This window comes from Tachypleus tridentatus, chromosome 7 (genome assembly GCF_004210375.1).
Source record: "Tachypleus tridentatus isolate NWPU-2018 chromosome 7, ASM421037v1, whole genome shotgun sequence".
Classification (NCBI taxonomy): Eukaryota; Metazoa; Arthropoda; class Merostomata; order Xiphosura; family Limulidae; genus Tachypleus; species Tachypleus tridentatus.
In genome coordinates, this window is record NC_134831.1 from 185,212,739 (window position 1) to 185,231,863 (window position 19,125).

The 19,125-nt window shown below is 35.1% G+C and overlaps 1 protein-coding gene across 7 annotated transcripts in view; it reads right to left on the reverse strand.

Annotated features, from left to right (window-relative positions):
• Positions 1 to 17,600, reverse strand: part of LOC143257481 (glycerol-3-phosphate acyltransferase 1, mitochondrial-like) — a 64,906-nt gene extending 47,306 nt beyond the window's left edge. For 2 of the 7 annotated variants that reach the window (XM_076516215.1, XM_076516212.1), the window contains exon 1: positions 10,541 to 10,831. In XM_076516215.1, coding sequence (XP_076372330.1) covers positions 10,541 to 10,587 — 47 coding nt within the window. In that variant the 5' untranslated portion in view covers positions 10,588 to 10,831. Of the gene's footprint in view, positions 1 to 10,540; positions 10,832 to 11,715; positions 11,940 to 17,087; positions 17,106 to 17,487 lie in introns of those variants that run through there. The other 5 variants (XM_076516219.1, XM_076516220.1, XM_076516214.1 and 2 more) reach the window with 5 other exon arrangements.
• Between the last annotated feature and the right edge of the window lie 1,525 nt (positions 17,601 to 19,125).

Consider the following 19,125-nt stretch of genomic DNA (forward strand, 5'->3'; position numbering starts at 1 on the left):
CTACTTATACTTTAATTCTTGAAAAGGAATCATATCAAAAGTAGGCCTAATTTATAAATTGAAAACTTAAATAGCATTAAAAAGATTAATGACCTTTAAAAAACTAAATACATTTGTAAGGTGGACAGTGTCACCATCACCAATGACACCTTCCAACGTGATGGATAAACCTTGGGACAAATCATGTTTAAACGGTACCGTCGTTGAAAGTCGTAACGATGGCAAGACAGTAAAATGTGGCTTGTTGTGACCTGAGTGTCACACATACAACACACTGGTGCATCAAGTCCCAGATAAAAGAAAACAATGAGTTAAAAAACTGTAACCAGCGCGTAGTCCAGTTAGGACAACTTCCGCTTTCCGATCCTTACGGAAGCAAGACAGCCAAAGTCCAATAGAGGGTTTTATTTGGAAAAGCTTGTTTTCACGTTGCTCACTGCAAGTCTACTGCCAACTGGCATGGAACCGAGCTTTGAATACGTGACCACAGTCCATGTATGGAACAGGTACAGCAGTGACAGTATTAGAGCAGATAGATTTAGCTGCAGTGTCAGCGAGCTCGTTCCCGCGACTACCAACGTGGCATGCTATCCAAAAAAACTGGACAAAAGTAGATGTTAAAGAAAAATGGGTTATTCGGTTTTGAATATCGGCGAGAACAGGGTGTGAACTAATGTGAAGTAATTCCAGGGCCAGTAGACAACTAAGCGGGTCAGTATAAATAGTGCAATTCAAGTACTGCTTAGCTTCTATGTGATCCAGGTCAAGCGAAATGGCATACAGTTCAGCAGTAAACACAGAAACTGTAGAGGAGATTCTGTGCACAACCACGGAACCACAACAAACCATGGCAGAGCCCACACAATCACCTTATTTCGAACCATCTGTATAAATAGGAATGGAAGGATGGTTCGAAAGATCTTCAGCAAATAACAGACAATATTTCCAATTGGGAGTGTCTGCTTTTCTCATATGACTTAAACACAGGTCATATGTGGGGACTGTAACAAGCCATGTTGGGATGGGCTGACCAGTGGATACAGCAATGTTATCCAAAGACAGACCCAATTCATCCAACTGCGCCTGGATACGAAGGCCAAAAGGAACAATGGTAGATCGTCTGTTCTGATAAAGCATGGCCCACTGAGGAAGTAAAACACAACCCCAGGTGGGATGCTGTGGCAAGGATCGAAGCTTCGAAGCATACACTAAAGGCATTTGCAAACGGCAGAGGTGTACAAGAGGTTCATGAGACTGTGTGCAAACTCTGGACTGGGGAAATACGAAGAGCCTCGGTGCAGAGCCGAAGCCTCTGATGATAAATAGAGTCCAACACCTTCAAGGCCAAGGTCCTGGCAGAGCCACGGAACAGTGACCCATAGTCTTGTTTTGATCAAATAAGACCACAATTTATCATTAATATAGAAGATCAATCCACTCCCCAAGTGGTGGAAGAGAGAACACGGAGGGTGTTCAGTGCTCTTGTACATTAGATTCGTAGCTGCTTGATGTATGGTATAAAGGTCAGCTTACGGTCAAAGATAAGCCTCAAGAAACTTGTCTCAGGGGCTACAAGTAGCACAACTTCACCAACACAGAGTTCAGGATCGAGGTGAATACCCCGTTGGCGGCAAGAGTGCATGAAAATGGTTTTAGAGAAAGAGAAGTTAAAATCATTTGCTGTGGTACACTTCAGTAAACAACTGAGGGCAGTCTGCAGCTACCGCTCAATATACCTCATGCTCGACGACTGACACGAGATGAGATACTGAGAAGTGTGACACTCAAAACGTAGCCCTCAGGGACTCCAAGTTCGAGCAGAAAAGAACGGGAAAGTGTCGAACCCACATGAACTTGGAATCGCCTGTCCATCAAAAATAGTTTAATAAAAATGGGCAAATGACCACATAATCCATATAAGTGGAGGTCTCTCAAAATGCCATACCTCCACGTAGTGTCGTAAGCTTTCTCAAGTTCAAAGAATATTGATACAAGATATTTGAGAAAGGCTTCTCTGATTGATGTTTCAAGTCAAATCAGGTGGTATATGGTAGAGCATTGTCATCGGAACTCATACTGGGTGGGTGAGAGGAGGTTGTTTGATTCAAGGAACCAAACAAGATGAGCATTAACCATCGTCTCTAAAATCTTACAGAGACAGCTCGTCAAAGCAACTGGACGGTAGTTTCAAGGAATATTGGATCCTTCCCAGGCTTAAAAAAAGGTAGGACAATATCCTGGCACCAGGCATCAGGAAAACATTTTCCTAGCAGATCCAGTTAAAAACAATCAGAAGAATAGCAAGAGAAGCAGGAGGTTGATAGCGCAGCATCTCGTACTGTGTATCATCAAGTCCGACTGATGTACTGCTAGACCAATGAAAAGCCAGTTGAGTTCCACCAGTGTAAAAGGGCGATTATAGTCATAGAGATAATCAGCTCGAAGGAAGAAAAATGATCACTCTGCCTAAGTCTTGATGGTTAAGAAGATGGAGAATGAAGAAGTGTTACTTACCTGCCGAATATGTGCACGGGCATGCTGGAAAGTGATGGGGTTCGAGAGCGTGGAATACCTAGGAAATATATCCCAGGCATGCTTTTTAGCCTTCCGTGTCATGTGGTAGGCAAAATTCTTCCACGGACACGAGTTATTGTCAACCCTCCATGAAAAATGGGGAATAGTGAAGGGGAGCAAATTAAGAGATCAATAGCAGTAAAGGACTGACGAGGTGCATGGAAATAAGTAGAAGAACCAGTATTGAAAATATAAAAGTTGTGATCAGAGATCATGTGCTCAATGTAGCAACACCTCCCATCAATATCAATACCTCTTCAGAGGGGATTATGTCTGTTAAAGGCTCCCAGTATTAAAAAGGGAGATGGCAACTGTTCAAGAAGAGCAACAAGATTTGATTGATCATAGGTCTCTTCAGGACACATAGATGGCTACGGCCTCCAAGGGTGTGTCGAGTGGCAAAGACAGGGTGAGCATATGCTGATCAACCAACAGTGCCGCCCCTCCATACACTCGTCCATCATACAACCTGTCATTTCTGAATTGTCTTCATTCGATGGAGGTCTATCAACCTCCATGGATCCTGCCCTGGGTCAATTAGACATGTCTTTGCTGTCGTCGTTGTTGTTTTTAATTTTGCTCAAAACTATTCGAGGGCTATCTGTGCTAGCCGTCCCCAATTTAGCAGTGTAAGACTAGAGAAAAGGCAGCTAGTCATCACCACCCACCGCTACCGTTTGGGCTACTCTTTTACCAACGAATAGTGCGATTGATCGTCACATTATAACGCCCCCACGGCTGAAAGGGCGAGCATGTTTGCTGTTGGAAGAGGATTCCAGCGAATGAGGACGTGAATGAATGATCGTTTTGCATCTTTAGGTGGGAGAAGAAGATGTACCCAGAATAAAAGGAAGTGGATACTGGGTTTGCTGGAATGTATGTTAGGGACATAGGTGGGTGGTGAAGTTCATTCATCAACTTTTATAACCATGGAGGTCAAACGACTTTTCATTTGTTTTGAGAACGATTCTTTTGGAGGCACAGAGAGATCTGTCTGCACTCCCACTGTAGTAGTGGAACGAAGTGCAGCAGCATACGTCCGAGATGAAGTGGTGGACAGTAACTTTCGAGCCTCAGAGTAAGTAGGGTTTTGAATCGTCTTCAAACGGTGCACCTCTTTTTTTTCCAACCATTTAGGGCAAGAACGAAAGTAGGACGGATGAGAGCCGTTGAAATTAACGCAATGAGGGTCCGTTTCACACTCATAGGCATCATGTTCCTCGCCACTGCAACGAGTACTCATTAAGGTACCATGACATAACGTGTTTGAGTGACTGAACCGCTAACAGTGGAAACATTGGAGAGGGTTTGGAATGTATGACCGTACCCTGCAATTAAGATAACCTGCCTTGACGGTGGTGAGAGATGGACGTGGTGATGTCAAGATGAGGACATTGGTCGGCACCATAATTCTATCTTTGCAAGTTGAGATACGCCTCACTGCAGAAACTCCTTGGGTGGAGAAACCAGCGAGAATCTCTGACTCTGGGATGTTCTCCAGATCCCTCTCAACAATAACTCCCGTGATGAATTCAAAGTAACATGAGATGTAACCTCTATAGGTATATCCCCAATTGCCTTTGAATATAAGAGTTCACTGTGTTGAGATGTGGATGTTTCCACCAATATATCACAAGAGCGAAGCTTTTCGACTGACTTTGGAGAGCCAGCAAGTCCCTCTCGTCCAGTGGTTCTTAACCTTTTTCATCGTCTTACCCCCTGAGACTCTCCAGGGTATTACCGTGACCCCTATAATAATTTTTTGTAGTGGTGAACTTTGCGTAAAGGTAGAATAAAACAAAACCATATAAAGATCCTAATTTACTGAAAATGTTACAAATAAATGACTTTGAGAAACGCTACAAGTGCTAAACAAATGCAAAATCCATGGAATTACTGAACATCATACAAAACCTACTTATTCACTCAGTGTGAGGGTTCATATATTATATATATAACAAATAATAACCATTATATATATATAAATAAATAATGAGAAAACACACTAAATACGATGGAAACTTTGATATTTAAATTTTAAGTTCGATGTATTAATATTATATAGTTAAAAAAATTTAGGCAATTCAAAACGTTGTAATATATGAAAATTGTTACTCAAAATTAGACAAGTGGTTGCGCAACAAGCATCTTGACGCGGTTCAACTACCGCACTTCAGCGTGTTTCTCATTGGTGGGCAGTTACAGGCACTTGCAACTAAAACTACAAACTGCTACGTGATTTCCTCAATAACTCCCAAACCTTCCGTGTTCCCCGAGAAATTTCAAACGACCTCCCAGGGGTCACGACCCCCAGATTAAGAACCACTGCTCTAGTTCCTTCTGAATAAAAAATGAAACATTTGCCTTAAAGGTTTGTCTGAAAGAGAATGTAATATAAGAAAATAAGGTATAGGTGTTACAGATGTTTCACCAAAGGAAAGATAACAAAAACATTTTGAATTAATCTAGTCGCAACTCACACGTTTACATAAAATAATTGCAGCATTTATGACACAATCTACCACGTTATTGAAACATTTTACGATACAACTTACCAAGTTAATTACGCATCTTTTATGATAAAAGTTATCAACTGTATAAACTTTGTCGATATTTTTCATTAGCAGAAAATACATTTTTGAAAATAAAATGCACGCTATTTTAAAAAATATATGTAGAGCATACTCAAATATATTTATCATTGTTATTATTCAAAGTCAAATGAATTGTATGACTATGATATACAGATGCAAACCCTAAATTCTAAGCTAAAGAATATCAGTGTCCATCTGTACTGACAGTCAAGATCGACGGTGATTTAGGTTTAGAAACAAGAGCTTCGTTGGTTGTTAAAATTTTCACAGTAAGGGGTTAGAAAATAAAATCTTGCAGAAACATATACTCTAAGACAGGGATGTGCAACTCCATGGCCACTGACCACCTGTCCAGTGGATAGCACAATTGTGACCAACTCGAGTTTAGGAATCAACTTTTTCCATCATTTATTTTTTATCGCCAATTTGGTAATCAGCAACTACACTGCCTTATGTCATCGCTGATGTCGCGCGCTTCATCACTGCCACAGACTCCGCCATTTTGTAACATCAGTCTGGTTTAAATATTTGTTATCGAGTGTGCGTTGTTTTGCATGCGCTTGCAAATATTTTTATCGTGCAACTTTCAAGTGTTTAAATATATGTTGTTTTTAATCCCATAACATGGATAAGTGGATAATTCGAAAATGAAAGAATCCAGATGATGGTAAACACTCAGAAAATAAAGACAATTTATGGTATTACTGCTGAAAAGAGAATGGCGCATGACTGGAAAAAAATGTGAAACAAGAATTTAATGAAAGTTGGGAGTTGCAGTAATTGAAGCAAATAATAAGTCAGTGTGTCTTTTGTGTAACAAAGTTTTTAGGAATAATAAAGTATACAACCTTAAGCAACACTAACATTTTTCACAATTAATTTGGTGTAACATTTCCAGTTGATAGCAAAAATCGTATGAATGAAATAAGCCGTCTGAAAACAGAACTTTGTGAACAAAAGGGAGGCCTAAACAAATTTTTATCATCGATAGAACCAGTTACATTAGCTAGCTATAAAGTGGCTTGGATTCTAGCTCAAAAAATTTTTTTTCTGATGATGAACTAGTAAAATAAATATTGATTGTGGTCATCAAAACTCTGTTGGAGAATTATGATTCAAAAATAAAAGATATTTTTCAAAAAGTAAATAACTTGCGATTAAGTCGAAGAATAATTGTCCGCAGAATGCTAGAGTTAGCAAAAGACATAGAAAATCAGTTGCTTGAACAACTAAAAGACTGTTTGTACTAGATGACTGTTTCTTTAGCACTAGATGAGCCAACAAATGTTAGTGACACTGCACAATTGATATTTTGGGTTCGATATGTAACTTCAGATCTTCAAATAAGGGAAGAAATGTTCGGCCTTCATGGATTATGAGATTGAACATGTGGAAAAAACATTATGAATACTTTCTTGAAATGTCAAAAAAATTCAATCTGGATTTAAAAAACTGATTTCTGTCAAACGAGATGATGCTCCTGCCATGACTGGGGAGGAATTACGATTTTTCTTTTTTGAAACAGCATTTAATTGAAAATAATGTGAAATCCTTGCTGCCATCTTTAAATTGGATTTCGCATCAGGAAAATTTATGTGCTTAGATGTCTAAAAGTGATGAATTGAAAAACTTGATGGGCATTGTTGTAAAAATTGTGAATTATATTAAAAGTGGAAGCTCTCTCATTCATCGACAGTTTGTTGAGTCTTTGAAAAAACACAGTGATTGTACTTTTGATGATCTTACTGATTTTGCAAATGTAATATGGTTAAGTGGAGGAAAGGTCTTGGAACGATTTACTTCCTTATTTCCTCAAATAAAAGATTATCTTGTTGAAAAAGGTAAGATTAAAAACTTCCCTGAAATTGAAACTTTATCATGGCAGTGTGATTTGCACTTTCTGTGCGACATGATGGATCACGTGAATAATTTGAATACGAAGCTTCAGGGAAGAGAGAAAATAATAAGAGAGCAATCACAATCTATTCATGAATTTCAATTGAAGGTAAACCTCCTTGCGGAACAATTACAAAAGAATGATTTGACACATTTTGCAAAGCTGAATAGTTTTCTAGAAAATAATAATGATTATGATTTCTCTTATGCTAAAGATGATCCATATGTAAACTGGATCAAAAACCAAAAAAAACTGAAACACGTTTCTCCGAATTTAAAATTTGAAATTAATATTTGAATTTTTGCATGATCCATTTCAATTTGACTTAAGAAATTTAGTAGTACGGAAATTACATCTTTGTCTTTGGATAAATGTGGATTTGAAGACGAGAAGCTTACCCTGCGAAGTGTAGAACACATAAAAGGTAAACAAAAATGCTCTATCAGAAAAAATGGGTCACTATTCTGATAGATGAGTCTTCCAAATTTAAATATAGCAATTTCAAAATTATTTTCGATGTTTGGATCCACATGGGTGTGCGAGTGAACATCATCTACGCTAGATTTTCTCGAGTTTAGATACAGATCTCGGCTTACCGATATAAATTTAGAGGCAGAGCTCATTGAGCATAAATATTAAGCCAAATTTCACAAAATTTGTTGATGAAAACCCCCCATTAATTTTCACATTGAAGGTTAGTTGAAATGTAATTATTTTGACGAAACTAAGATCTTTCAATTTTATTTATTTTTTAATAATGTGGCCAAAGTTGTTTTCATTAGCCACAGTTGTGGCCGTTATGAAAAACAAGTTGCCTACTCCTGCTGTCAGATGTCACCCTTATAAAAGCATTTTTTGTCCATATAACTATGAATATATTTATCTATCTGTGGCCAGATTATCTTTTCTCAAACACTGATACGTAATAATATTTTTTCATTATTTAGAGTCCGACTTTTCAATGTTGAGGCTTAAAGCTCAAATATTTTATTATTATTATTATTTACACATTCTTTGACAATATTTTTGTCGGTGTTTCAAACAAAGCTGATTAAAATTTTGAAATTATGTTCCTGTTCTAAAGTGGATGTTTAAACAAAATATTTATTTTAAAGGCTAACGTACTCTAGACGACAAACCATTAGCTACGTACGACTGACCCGATATATAAGTATACACGTACATTCTGATGCAATAAAATAGTTTCATTGCAAACGTGCCCTACACTCTTTCAATGTCTTGATTTTTAACCAACACAAGCTGTATATACAACTACAGTGTATAGTCTACCAATAATAAAAAAAAACAGACTTGACTTAAGCAAATTAATTCTTAAAATCTGAAAAAATATGAACGAACATCAATACTACGAAAGTGAACTCTTATATTTTCTTTTTCCTCAATTCTTCAATATGTTAAAATTAGTTAACCAAACGTACTACTATCTAACTCCCGGAGCTGTTCTTGAAGATAAAAAAAACATGAGAAACTAATACGACAGTAATTTGTTTACGCGTATTTATTATTACAAAACAATATTATTTACTAAATAACAAGTTGGTTATTGGTATGTTTTTGATAACACACAGAATTCCGTATACTAAAATGATATTCAAAAATAAATAGCCAACATTCCTTTTTGTGTAGTAAAGCTGGTCTTAAACTGCACTGCTACCTCTAAACCCTTACTAATACTAGTGGTAATATTGATCACCACAGGAGAATAACTTCCTGTTCTTACGCCTGTGTCTTGGGCAGAGGTGAATCTTTTTGTAGAAGAAACTGTTTTACTTAAATCAACAGTATTTTTTAATGTTGCAATTCGTGTACTTGCTAACAGAATGCAAGCTTACACTATGTATTAATAACTGTAAACCTCGCATGTTGCATCAAGTACACGTGTGTAAAACACACTACTATTTTTTCAACACATTTATAAACTACACCTAATTATTTCATTTATATGAATTAAGTGCAAGATAAAAGGGTTTTCAATCAAATATAAACTGATAGTTATAGTGACGTCAATATAAATTATCCAAATAGTACATGCTTACACGGTTCAAATTAATTAAACATATAAACTTATGGTTTCAGACTTCAATATTTTTATGAGCTAAACATAACACCAATAAAAGTACCGGTGTTGGAGCAAACCTTAAACAATCTCGGAAGGGAGGCTGAAGTCCCCCCCCCGTAAAGATACTGTTGAGGGGTGTTTTTAGCACACTACAAAATCCTTTTATATATACACACACACACATACGTGGGAAAGTCATGAGATGTACAAGTTTTAAGGGTTATTTTCTGTGACTTAGGTCTGAAACTACAGTTTCGCCCCAAGCCTCAGATGCGTAAGAAAATATACTCATTAATGTTAGTAGGGCTAATAAATTGAAGATCCACCCCTTGAAAGGGTGGCACCAGTTAATGATATGACACTGGTAAAACTTTACAAATGTACGAAGTTGTTACTTAAATCTGTAATACAAAATGACACACCAGTTCGTAAAGAGACATCGTACAAACAGTGCAAAATATTTTCCATTAATAGCTATTTATTCTGACAAAAATATTTCATAAACAGTTCACATTACGTACAGCATCATGTGTCTCGTTGTAATGCACAGCCTACAAGTAACACATTAGAATACCTTTAAAGTGTAACACTTTAGTTCCTATTATCGCTTCGTGATAAGTCCAATGAGTCTTTATCAACGATTAGATTACAAATGTTGTACACAATGTTATATAGAAAAAAAAATGTTTCAGGAGCAACGACCGGCTAGTGTGCACGTGAACAGTGTATGTTTGACCTTGACGGAGCAGCAAAGAGCGTGTCAATAACATGGCTAACATTGGTTAGAAAGCACTGTTCTCACAAATAAATTTAAGGCCTAACAATTATATATCAAAAATTTTATACTGCTAAATGAGTAGTGATAAAAATGTTAACACATGACAACTACTACTACAAGTTAACTAACCTATCTACGATGGAACACAACGTTATACAAGTTTTAAATAGAACTAAGTCATTTTCATGTCGACACTTATCAATTTTTGACTATGTCTGCCTTTCCCACAGACGCAACTGTTCTTGTTTTATAATAACATGTACTTTCAAAGAATTGACGCACCTATCAGTGAACATTTCGGTTGTAAAAAACCCCAAATACAGTATTAACTACTACTAGTATGTCCCCAAGTTTCACTTCACACGACTTCTCTACACTTACCTGTACACCTACCTGTGCATTATCGTAAGACCGTTATAATTTTATTTTTCTACTTGTTAGTTACGTAAACTTCAAAACACTGATAAACTCTAAATTAAATATAATAATAAAACCTTCCAAGAATAATACACCATTACCATTATGGCGCTTGGACAAACAAAGCACAGCGAAGAACATTATTTAAGCAATACATTCGTTAAATAACAATTGTTAGGGTGTGAAACTCTGTTACTTACCTTACAGCCAAGTATACCGAAGTGAAAACAAGCAAAACAGCTATCATTTTCAAAACTGAAAATTGTTACTTATATTATAGCAATTAAACGTATTATAAATCCTTCTTTACGCATAAACATTTCACATATATTTATGTCAATAATGCTTTACACTGCAATGCTACACTAGCACAAGTTTATCCGGCAGAAGAAAACATACACATGTCATCCATCATAACTAACTACAAGTCGCAGTATACTTTCCAGCTCCTAACGCCACGTGCTGTTTCACATATACAGTATTAACAAAAAGATCAGTAGAACAACTCGTATATCAGTTGTGCTCTATTATTGGTTGAGCAAGAGCATCCAATGAATGTTAAAATCGCTAGCACGTGACCACCTACAGACTCCAATGTATTAAACATGTATTTTTTTTTATTAGTACAACATACTATTATTAAACAAAACGGCAATCTTCAAATACTAAAATTAGATTGTATTAATATTTCGTGGGTGACTACGAAAAAAAAACCAAAAAAACCAACATATCCCAGCTGCTTTATTTGTTTTGGAACGAATTTAGTATCCAGTTTTCATTAAGCATAACATCAGAACATGTTTGTTTTGGAATTTCGCACAAAGCTACTCGAGGGCTATCTGTGCTAGCCGTCCCTAATTTAGCAGTGTAAGACTAGAGGGAAGGCAGCTAGTCATCACCACCCACCGCCAACTCTTGAGCTACTCTTTTACCAACAAAAAGTGGGATTAACCGTCACATTATAACGCCCCCACGGCTGGGAGGCGAGCATGTTTGGCGCGACTCGGGCGCGAACCTGCGACCCTCAGATTACGAAGCGCACGCCTTAACGCGCTAGGCCATGCCAGGCCCTAACATCAGAACAAGAACTATAGTTATTTGCGTTGTTACTATGCCTTTCCCTTAAGGAGAGAAACATATTATTATTATCTTTCTTTATCGCAAACTGGAGTTTCTTATCATACATTTCCATTCGGGTTAATAAAATAATGACCTACAATATATCTTTTTTACAACTTCGTCAAAAGCTATTGATATCCTAAAAAGTTCACTAATCCAGTTGAATCTAAATTAGAATATTTACCATCCTCTCTGTAAAAGCGAAATATTTAGCTAATAAAGATACATTATGGAGATATGGCATTGTTTTATTTACCTTGACAGACAAACATACTGCATTTCCATTGTCTTTCCAACAATCACAATTATGCGCCATTATTTTACTTCTGGAAAGATTGTCGTGAAACATGGAAGGCCCGTATCTTGGGCTAACACGTCCAAACACCCTTTTCGTTATTTTCATTTAGGCTCTGGTTCAGAGTTTGATACATAAATTAGACTCGACGCAAATATACCTTGCAACGGGTTAACAAAACCCACAGAATTAAACAGATACATTTGGATTTTATACTTTTATTTTCATTATATAGGGGTCGTACATAAAAGGGTGGGAAATATGCTACTCTTTCTTTACATTTCGATCAATTAATACGATACCAGTTGTATTAATAAAAAATAAAGAACTAGCGCCACCTATTAGCTGCATATAAAGCAGGGGCAGGCAACACTGTGGATGTTTTTTATTTGTTTTTTCAAAGCATTTTGTTACTTATCAGGATGAACACTGTGGAGTGGAAAATATCAAAATTTGTTTTTATATTTCACGTAAAGTTACTCAAAGGCTTTCTGCGCTAGACTTCCGTGATTAGACGAAAAGGGAAGCAGCTTTTGGGCTATTTTATCAATTGATATTGGAATTGACTGTCACTTTATAACGCTCTCATGACTGAAGGGAAGAGTATGTTCGGTGAGGGAAGTTCGAATCCACAATCCAGGCTACACTACGCCAAGCATCACAAGAAAACTTACAGTAACAGAACAGAAAACGAAGCTATTTTCATAAATCAAAATTTGTTAAGCCTAACAATACAGAACAACCCTCGTGATTCCAGTGCATTTATTAAACATAACCAACAAGTATAACATTTGAACACTGTACAAATATGCCTTATAAAAACTCTCAGACATCAGAATTTTGACTTTATCATTTCGCAAGAGTGAAATTTATAAATATTTTGATTTTTGGCTTGCTGATTGATTAATGAAATAATCGATCAACTGGCCTTCTATACACATTCTATATTTATTTCCGTGTTAAAAACTGTAAAATAGTTTTCTTTCTTACCCATTGAATCCATCAATATAAAGGATACTTACCCTAACACAAGTTCTGACTTCTCAATAAACAAAATTCCTGTAGTTTTCAAACACAAATATTTCAACAGTTCACAAACCAAAAGGGCAGTAGGTATAAAAAAAATTGAACCTATATATTTATTATTATTATAATGCAATGGCCTAATTATTATTCTATCATGGCATCCAAGAACTATCTACACTACTTGCCCATATGTGTAAACTGATAGATAATAAAAAAGGCAAACAGTTAACAACAGGCCCGTCATTGTCAGGTGTGTTAAGGCGTTCAACTTATAATCTGAGGGTTGTGGGTTCGAATCCCCGTTGCACCAAATATGCTCACCCTTTCAGCTGTGGGGGTATTATAATGTGACGGTCAATCCCACTTTTCGTTGGTAAAGGAGTAGCCCAAGAGTTGGAGGTGGGTGATGATGACTAGCTGCTTTCCCTCTAGTCTTACACTGCTAAATTAGGGACCGCTAGCACAGATTGCCCTTGAGTAGCTTTGTGCAAAATTCTAAAACAAAATAAAAAATAGTTAACAACACCCACCACCAACCCTTGGTTTACTCTGACAGAATAAAAGGATCTGACATCACTATTATAATGCACCCACTACTCAAATGTGGGGGGAATGTTGTTTTTTTGTGGTGTCAGGACACAAACCATGGACCCTCAGATCCACAAATCAAAAAGTTAACTACTATGTTATGCCTTGTCTCTATGACATCCAAACATATAATGTAGCAAAACAGGCACTATGAAAAAGTGATTTTCCTTATCTTAGACCTTAAACACTAATTACAAAATGATATAAGAATGCCCAGATGCAGAACTAGTTCCTCACTCTGTCATAGTCCCATTACACAGACACAAGTGTTACAGGAAGCACAAGGACATTCCTTTCAACAAGTTATACTTAGTTGCTACAATAAATAACTACAGCAACTTTAATCAAAATTTATACTGTTTTTTTAACTCTACAGTTAAATATAGGACTAAAAACCATGTTATAGTCCACAAATATCGTATCACTAATGTATGAGGAAAATTAATCCATTATAAAAGCCAGCGATATATTTTACAAAATAATATCTGTAAAAATGTTTTACTATGCACACTTACTTTAGTAAAACGAAATGTAAAAATAAAATGATGTAATATGCTTCATAATTAATATTAAAAAAGAACACTGTTGGACCAAATTTGGCCAAAAGGAACATTCCAGAAACTTTATGGCCAGAAGTGGTGTTTCAATACTTCTCTTCAACAAACTTATTTTTTTCCTTAATAAACCAACTTAAATATTCATCATTGGATTACAAAATTACACATTATTATCATAATAAAGTGTGAAAAAACAAAAGTAGAACTAATTGTATTGCTATACTTATTCAAACCATGAATACATTAAAGAACATTAACTTTAATTCTTATATTTGTATTAGCATCATATCAAAATCAATGCAAGCACATTTTACAACATACTCATGAAGTTAATAATTAATAAAAAAAAAACCAAAAAACTCCAAGAAACAAATCTTATTATCCGGGTAGTGCTCAAACTAAGAAACAATTCATATTATCTGGGTAGTGCTCAAATTAAGAAACAAATCGTATTATCTGAGTAGTTCTCAAATTCAGAAACAAATTGTATTATCTGGGTAGTGCTCAAATTAAGAAACAAATCGTATTATCTGGGTAGTGCTCAAATTTAAAAAAAAATCTTATTATCTGGGTAGTGCTCAAATTAACCTAAATTAAACAAATCTTATTATCTGGGTAGTGCTCAAATTAAAAAACAAATCTTATTATCTGGGTAGTGCTCAAATTAACCTAAATTAAATAAATCTTATTATCTGGGTAGTGCTCAGATTAACCTAAATTAAACAAATCTTATTATCTGGGTAGTGCTCAAATTAACCTAAATTAAACAAATCTTATTATCTGGGTAGTGCTCAAATTAACCTAAATTAAATAAATCTTATTATCTGGGTAGTGCTCAAATTAACCTAAATTAAACAAATCGTATTATCTGGGTAGTGCTCAAATTAACCTAAATTAAATAAATCTTATTATCTGGGTAGTGCTCAAATTAACCTAAATTAAACAAATCTTATTATCTGGGTAGTGTTCAAATTAACCTAAATTGAAAATTTCTGTTTTCATTTTAATTATATATATGAGTATTAAAATATGAGAAGGAATGCAATGAAACTTTTAGAATAACTCATCAATATCACAAATCCATTTCCTGTTTCCATTTTTAAAATGTTTCCCACAAAGAAATACTTTCCACCCCTCTCAATATGCTTATGATTATATATGTTGAATATTTTCTCAAAGCTAACACCACCTTTTGAAAATCTTGTTTAAAAGAAATACAAATGCACTTTAGTTAACATATTTAGTTTTATTTGCAGACAACAACCTGTAACACCAACAAATATAATATTTTATTAAGGTATTCATATAATGCTTTGATATATATATATTTATGTAAAAGCTGTTAAATTCAGAAAAGAGTAAACATAACGTGACATCTATTGAATTTTGGAAAACATTAATCAGCAAAACTAATTTTAATAGCTATTTAGGTATGCAGTTAATTAGTTTGAACTGAAACAGGTAACTGAGCCAGATATTTAACTTTTGTCTTCACCAAGTCATTTTTTAATTGTTCTGTTAAGCTTAGACATTTGTAGAGTTTATTATTTTTTGGTTAATATCCTTATAAGTTTTATTATTTTAGCAGCTTCTTAATTTTTCAAAAATGTTATGATCTCTTCACACAAAAAATTGCAAACTCTAAAAAAACAATAACAAAACAAATGGTCAAATAGGTTTCTTTCTTCTATCTTCAGTAAAACATACGACTTAAGCCTTTTCTTCTTCTTCCATAATATGTTTCTCTTGGACCTTTCACTTAAAATATTAATTTTGTACTTAACTTCTCTTTACAGAAGCATAGAACTAGTGAAAACAAATATATATAATACTTTGTGCAAAAAACTTAGGAATCTGTTTTGGCCTAAACTTTTTGTTCATGTTCATAATTGTCATCATGCTACATTCTACTAGTAAATTTCAAGCTCTTGTAAGTTGGGATTGTTTGTTTGTTTGTTTTATTTCATAAAGCTACACGAGGGCTATCTACTCTAGCTGTTCCTAATTTAGCAGTGTAAGACTAGAGGGAAGGCAACTAGCCATCACCACCCACTGCCAACTCTTGGACTACTCTTTTACCAACGAATAGTGAGATTGACCATCAAATTATAATGCCCCCATGGCTGAAAGGGTAAGTATGTTTTATGTGATGAAGATTCAAACCTTCAACCCTCAGATTACAAGTTGAGAACTTTAACCACCTGGCCTGTAAGTTAGAAAGTTTTCAACTACTAATAATTTAATTACTTTAAAAATACATTTAGGAAAATAGTTTTTGAATTAACATAAAAGTTTGAAAGGGAAGCATTTCCATTTTTCTAGATCCCTTGAACAAAATAACAGAAATATCTCATTCTTCATTAACATCCACTCTTTCTCTGTAGAAACACCTTGTAGGTTTTGAAAGCAAGATTTGATTTGATTTTGATTTGTTTTTATGAAGTGACTCCAAACATATAGCACACATACACTTTAGACATATTTCCAATGTAATTGTGAACAACAGCCTGCACATTTACACCATTTAGCTTGATTTCTAATGCATCAAACAACAAATACTGGATTATAGTCTAAAATTAAGTAAGGCCAAGTTACATTTCAATTTATATAAAAAATAAACAAGTTTCATACCTTAATAAAGTGGGCACAATGGTTTATTTTTTATTACTTTCTGCAGAAAAACCTATGAAAAGTTAGGCCTAGTAATGGCAGTACTAGTTGTCTATACTACAGTTGTATATTTAAATTATAGTGCCGTAAATATCTTATATTTTTAATTACTGCAGAACGGGCTTCCTTACTACTATAAGAATCAGGAGGTAAGAAAGTGAATTTCATATTGTGATTACATTTACAATTTCTGCTCAAATTCAGCTTTACACAAACTAGTCAACATGTGATACTATATCAAAATATCATATATGCTAAAAGTATTACATTTTATAAAGATGAAATTAGAACATAGCAATCAGGATTTGGTAGCCAGAAGTGGAGATTTTCACTTCCAAAGAATAATTAGTTCATTGTACATTATAAATTTACATTACATAAGTCTTTTCAAATGTATATTCTGATTTCATTATTTTCAGAGAGTCAAATTGGTTGTAGTGTGTACTCAACCTTATTGTAATGACTATAAAAGCAGTTTATTAAAACACTTACCACTATGAAGGGGTCACTGTTAGCAGTGTTTTCTATCCCTTTAATTTAAAAGATTTAACAAGTAATTCAGTCATTAAATATCCATTGTGGCAACTGAACATGAAATATACAGTATTACTTAAATATTTATGCTAGCAGTATGGTTGAAAACACTACATGCTACCTTGAAAAGTTACTGATTAACTTTGTAATTGTCACCATAAAGCCTCTCCTTCAATAGATAGAAATGCGTATATTTTGATACAGCTTCTGTCAAGAGATAAAGGTTTTGATATTTTGAGAAAGTCTGTCATTAGGTTCAGTGAGGTCATATTCTTAAAACTAAACAATAACTATGTTATAAACAAAGCACATAACATTTTAATCTATGTTGATACCATGAATGTTTGAGTAACATTACCTATGTCATTCACAACTGCTATAGTATGATAGTTCAATCACCTAAAACTGTTAACCATAAATAAAAAAGCTAAGGATAAGCAATACTTTATTAAGCCTTTGATTATGAAGTTGAACACTCTGGAACCAGCTTCCCTATCTAAAATAACAGAAACAGAACACACACCGAGAAAGATTTTTATTTTACATAAATTAACAATGCACATGATACTTAATGCAGCAATTATTACTTCTGATTTTTTTAACACTCGATTTCCGCTTCTTAAAATCCTGCTGCATCGCGATAAATTTCTAGGTCCTAATTTTCTTAGAAATCGCAGTCAATTATAGAGATTTAATATCCTACTCTTCATTGCTATTTTCTTTGCTTTTCATGACATCAGTTAAGTTCAATTTATTCACAAACGTACTTAAATAATACAAACAATTAAACGGCTGTATACAACAAATTAAACCAAATGGGACAAAACATGTGGATATGTTGTTGATTTAATTCTACCAAACTTTTGCTTTGTTATCAATACAGTGTCATCTAACTAATGCATAAATATATAATCAGTATTATAAAATAAATTATTTGAAATCAAGTTTAGTTACATGTAAATTAAGGAAATAAAAAATAATTGGATTTGTATTCTATAATTACATTTATTTTTCAAGGTTATTTCCAAAAAACTTGAAAAAAAAACAGAATTTGAAATTGAAAATTTCATTTTATTCAGTTACTTGGGGATTTTCTAACATTTTTAACTTTTTGTTTGTATACTCTTCAAAACAAGAAACGCAAAAGGGATATTTTTTATTTTAAAGAGAAATATATGTAATAACGTTACAAGCTTAGAGTATGTGATGTTACACGTGTTAAGGAATTGATTGTCAGACCAAAATGACAATAAAAGTTGTGCACTTTGAAAACGGAGAAAAACATCGGATTTTTCGTGTAAACGCATGCGTGTCCAATAAATTTGTTTGAGAGATCTGCATGTTCTGCAAGTGCAACATGTGCAAAATCCCTATAAAAGTGAGTGGTTTTCGGTTTCCATAGCTCAGTGTAAAGCCACCGACACGCAATACAGTTACGCCAAGACTGACTGAAGCACAAAGCAACGACGCCATTGGTTGCTTGGAAGCAGGCGAATCTTGATCAGATGTTGCCAGAGCTGTGAATGTCCACCCAAGCACCATCTCAAGGCTATGGAATCGTCACCAACAACATGGATCAACTTGTGACCGTCCACGATCTGGCAGACCTCGTGTGACCACGCCCGCACAAGATCGCTACATCCGGTTACGTCACCTTCGGGATAGGACCACCACTGCGACGTCAACTGCTTCAACCATACCAGGGCTGCGTAGGATTTCCGATCAGACCGTACGCAACCGTCAACATGGCAACGCCCGTCCTCACACAGCCCGACACACCACTGTCTTCTTGAGACACCACAACATCAACGTTCTTCTCTGGCTCTCCAGATCACCAGATTTAAACCCCATCGAACATCTTTGGGACGAGTTGGACCGACGTCTGCGACGGCGACAACCTCAACCGCAGATTCTACCTCAGCTTGCAGCAGCTTTGCAGGCTGAGTGGACAGCCATTCCACAGGATGTGATTCGTCATCTCATCGCTTCCATGAGC